Source organism: Cyprinodon variegatus, unplaced genomic scaffold (assembly GCF_000732505.1).
Source record: "Cyprinodon variegatus isolate N-32 unplaced genomic scaffold, C_variegatus-1.0 Scaffold442, whole genome shotgun sequence".
Taxonomy (NCBI): Eukaryota; Metazoa; Chordata; class Actinopteri; order Cyprinodontiformes; family Cyprinodontidae; genus Cyprinodon; species Cyprinodon variegatus.
In genome coordinates, this window is record NW_015150895.1 from 155,196 (window position 1) to 159,015 (window position 3,820).

The 3,820-nt window shown below is 45.5% G+C and overlaps 1 protein-coding gene across 1 annotated transcript in view; it reads right to left on the reverse strand.

Annotated features, from left to right (window-relative positions):
* The window catches only part of cmip (c-Maf inducing protein), a 32,814-nt gene extending 32,139 nt beyond the window's left edge, over nt 1–675 (reverse strand). The window contains exon 1 of the mRNA XM_015388913.1: nt 355–675. Coding sequence (XP_015244399.1) covers nt 355–675 — 321 coding nt within the window. The remainder of the gene's footprint in view (nt 1–354) is intronic.
* Nucleotides 676–3,820: the final 3,145 nt, after the last annotated feature.

The following is a 3,820-nucleotide window of genomic DNA, read 5'->3' on the forward strand; positions in this document are numbered from 1 at the left end:
GGTTCCTCTAAGGGTTCCTCTTAGGGTCCCCTCAGGTTCCTCTTAGGGTCCCATCAGGTTCCTCTAAGGGTTCCTCTTAGGGTCCCCTCAGGTTTCTCTTAGGGTCCCATCAGGTTCCTCTTAGGGTGCCTCTTAGGGTCCCATCAGGTTTCTCTAAGGGTCTAAGTGTGTGCAGCCACCAGGCGGTATTTATTAGCCAGTAACTAAATGTAGATTAATATAAAGTCTTAATAAGGATAGATATTCTAACGTGTGAGTGACACCATCTCTGCTCCTCTTCCTCTTTTTTTTTCCTAAAATGCGCAAAGCAGACAAGCGGAGAGCTCAGCGTCACGCACGCGCTTCCTCACTCACCGTGGCCGAGCAGAGGCCGCTGTCCGTCAGCGTCAGGTGGTGCGGCTCCCACCTCCGCAGGTACTTGGAGGTGAGCAGCTTGCTGAGGAAGGTGCGTGGGTGTTTGACCACGCAGACCTGGATGTCGCCTTCGTGCAGCAGCTTGTAGCGCATGCCGCTGCTGCCGCAGGGGTGCAGGGCCCTCCGGCAGGAGCCCGCGGCCGGCTTGGTGTTGTTGTGGCCCTCAGACATGTCCCCCAGTAGAGGCTTGCTCTCCTCGCATTGGTAGAACTGGTTGTTGTGCAGCTCGTTGGGGGGGCCGTTGCTGCTGTTCACATCCATTTCCCAGTCCTCCCAGTATAGACTGGCCCCACAGATTGATCGGACGGTCGTTGATGATGGGGGAGGGAGGGGGAGGAGGGGAGTCCCACCAGGACGTCAGATCTCGTCCAGATGTTTCAGCCTTTTAATGACTCCCGACACAATAATCCACCATTTTCCTCTGCGTGAACAGACTCCACGGTGCGCGTGCCCCCACCCCACGGACACAGAGCCGTTCTCAAAGAGTGAGGGCCATGGCCCGATCCAGTGGGTCCGCCTGGAAGCCGAGCTCGGTAAATCCTCGGTTCGGTTCGACTTCGGTCCAGAGACTCGGAGATTCAGGAAAACATTTCTGCCTCGGTTCGTCTTTCTGTTCCTGCTGACCGTCTCCGTGTAAAGAGGAGCCAGCGCGCGCTGTCATTGGCTGTTGTAAGTCATGTGACGCAGGACTGACGTCAATTGGGAGGCGAGCGGATGAGCTGTGCGTCTTTTGTGCCCGAGTGTCTGCTGTGGGCGCGCACACGGCTCTCCCTTCTTGAGCACGCGCAGGGAAAAAAAAGAGAGTTCAAATGAACTCCTCCTCTTGAAAAGAGTTTACGGGATGTGAGATCATGTTGCTACACACACTGTACAGTAGGGGGCGGTATGCATCTTAAAGGTGCTTTACATCCGCCATAATAGAAAAGAAGAAGAACACCTCCCACTCTACCTGGAAATGACGCTTATTGGCATGATTCGCATCATTTCCAGCGAATCTGAAGAAAACAGAGGAATACTGTTGATTGGTGTTTCGAAGTTTTCCAAATAAAATATCAATTTTTTTAAATTCAAAACTCAGATCGGTTTTGATTAATAGTAAATGACTCGTTGATCGTTAAAGACTCTTTTTATTAAACATTTTTGATATTGAGAAATATTAAACCAAACCTCCTCAGGGTTTTTGATAAGAATGTTAAAACCTGAGCCTGAATAAAAAGAAAAGTATCACCAATAGGTTATTTCTGCATAGAATCCATCAGTTTTAACTCTTAAATTCCTGTTTAAGTTTATTATCTTCTCGTATTTCAGCTTTATTTCCACCAGTTTAAAGCCACAACATTTGTTTAGTGGATCCTTTGTGAAAGTTAAATATATTTTTACTATATTTTTTATTTTTCCATTTACACTAATCTTTTGACAGGAATCTATTCATTTTTTATATTTCTGTATTTTATTTTCTTTGTTTAGATTTATATTAAATTATTTAAAGGTAAAGTGCATACGGGCTGCATTCTAAACATTAAATGTCGCTGAAATTTACACATTGTGGCTTTACGAAAAGTAATCTTTTTATAAATGACCCAGTGTGTCTCATTTGGGATAAAACGAAGAAAAATCTGTTTTTCATCTAAAAATCTTGCCTTATCTCTGTGTCTGGATGTCAGCCATAACCCCTAACCCCTCCATCACTATATAGAGCCAGGACAATATAGTGGACTTTATAGCGAGCTCAGTTAACTCATCCTTCAGACAGATAATCACTTTTTTTCTCTCCCTGTTGGTCACGTGAACCGGCTCCTCTTACAATGCCTGCTCCATCTTTGTTCTCTCTGGCCCCCAGAACAAATCCCATGATTCTTTGCGAGGAGAGCTTTTACAAGACATTTTGCGGTATAGCTGCCCGTCTAATGACCATGGATAATTGCTACTTTTCAAAGTGCATTGTAGTTCACTACTTTTTCATCCACTAGATGTGCAGACACTGCTAAAATGGCATACCCACTATAGAGATCTATGGAGGGGTTAAGGCATACATTCAGACACATGCTTTCTCTAATAATAATAATAATAATAATAATTGAAGTTTATTGATCTTACATCTGGAAATTTACCTCTGCATTTAACCCATCCCCTTGGGGAGCAGTGGGCTGCCGTTGTGGGGCGCCCGGGGAGCAATTGGGGTTAAGGGTCTTTGCTCAGAGTGGCAGTCTGTGGGAATGGGGCTCGAACTCAGAACCTCAGGTTTCCAAGCTCTATGCCCTAACCACTAGGCCGCAACCCCCCTAAATAATAGAAAACAACTTCTAAATAAAGTTATTGTTGCAATTATGTGTGGTATTGATGTGATTTGGAACCAGGTGAGCTCTGTCACAGAGGAAGACGTCCTGACTCCTGTCCTCCAGGGTCTCTCTTAGCTCTGTCCATGAAATCTCCATCTGACCTTTGTAGCCTTGAGATGACATGTGTTGTGAATTGGCACTATATAAATAAGCTGAATTGAAATTGAATTGTTCTGACATGGATCCAGTTAAAGCGGTTTGGTCTAGGAGCATTTCTGAGTGATCCATCCATTAAAACACAATGGCCTCTGAAATGGGTACAAATGGGGCAGAAGGCTTCTTTCCAGCCTGTCCCAGAGGCCTCCAAGCTCCTCAAACGGAGGATCAACCTTGTGACGACATCTCCGGCCTGCAAATGCCTTCCAGCTGACGCAGCTGTGACTCTCCTCCCTGCAGGTTGAAACAGGCCGGCTGTCTGCAGGTGCTGTCAGCTCTTAGTGAGTCAGAGCGATAAGGATCCAGAAGAATGACGAATGCCAAGCGTCACAGAGGCAGATTACTTGGAATCCATGGAAGTGCCCATAAAACACCTGACAGAGATTTCCTAATCTGGTGTCTGTGTAAATATTCTAGATTATATTCCTTGGAAATTCCCCTTCAGATCAGGCTCCTCATGATGTCTCACTCATCGCCATGGTCCTCATTTATATCCTGCTGCCTGTTCCTGAGGCTCTGAAATGTTTTCAGGATTTTTCAGGAAGTGAATTTAAAAACCAAAGAACTAGTTTAACCAAAAGTGTTTTACAAAACTGAACAGAAAATGATCTACCACTCTTTGCTGTGTTGGTAAGCAGATAAACTCCTGGAGGTTATGTCAGATTTCTACCAAATTTCTGCTCAGTCATGTCTGATTATTAGAACCACGGTGAGGGAAACCAGGATCTTCATCCAACTTTGATCAAAACCTCTCTGCTCTAGTTCCAGTTAGGCTAAAATTAACTGACAGAGATCCAAACTGAGCAATAAGAGGAGGTCCATGGTGGTGGTTCTGGTTCCAATCAGCAATCAGCTCCAATCATCTCCAGCTGCTCTGAGGACCCTATAAAAGCAGCTCCTGCAGGTTGGAG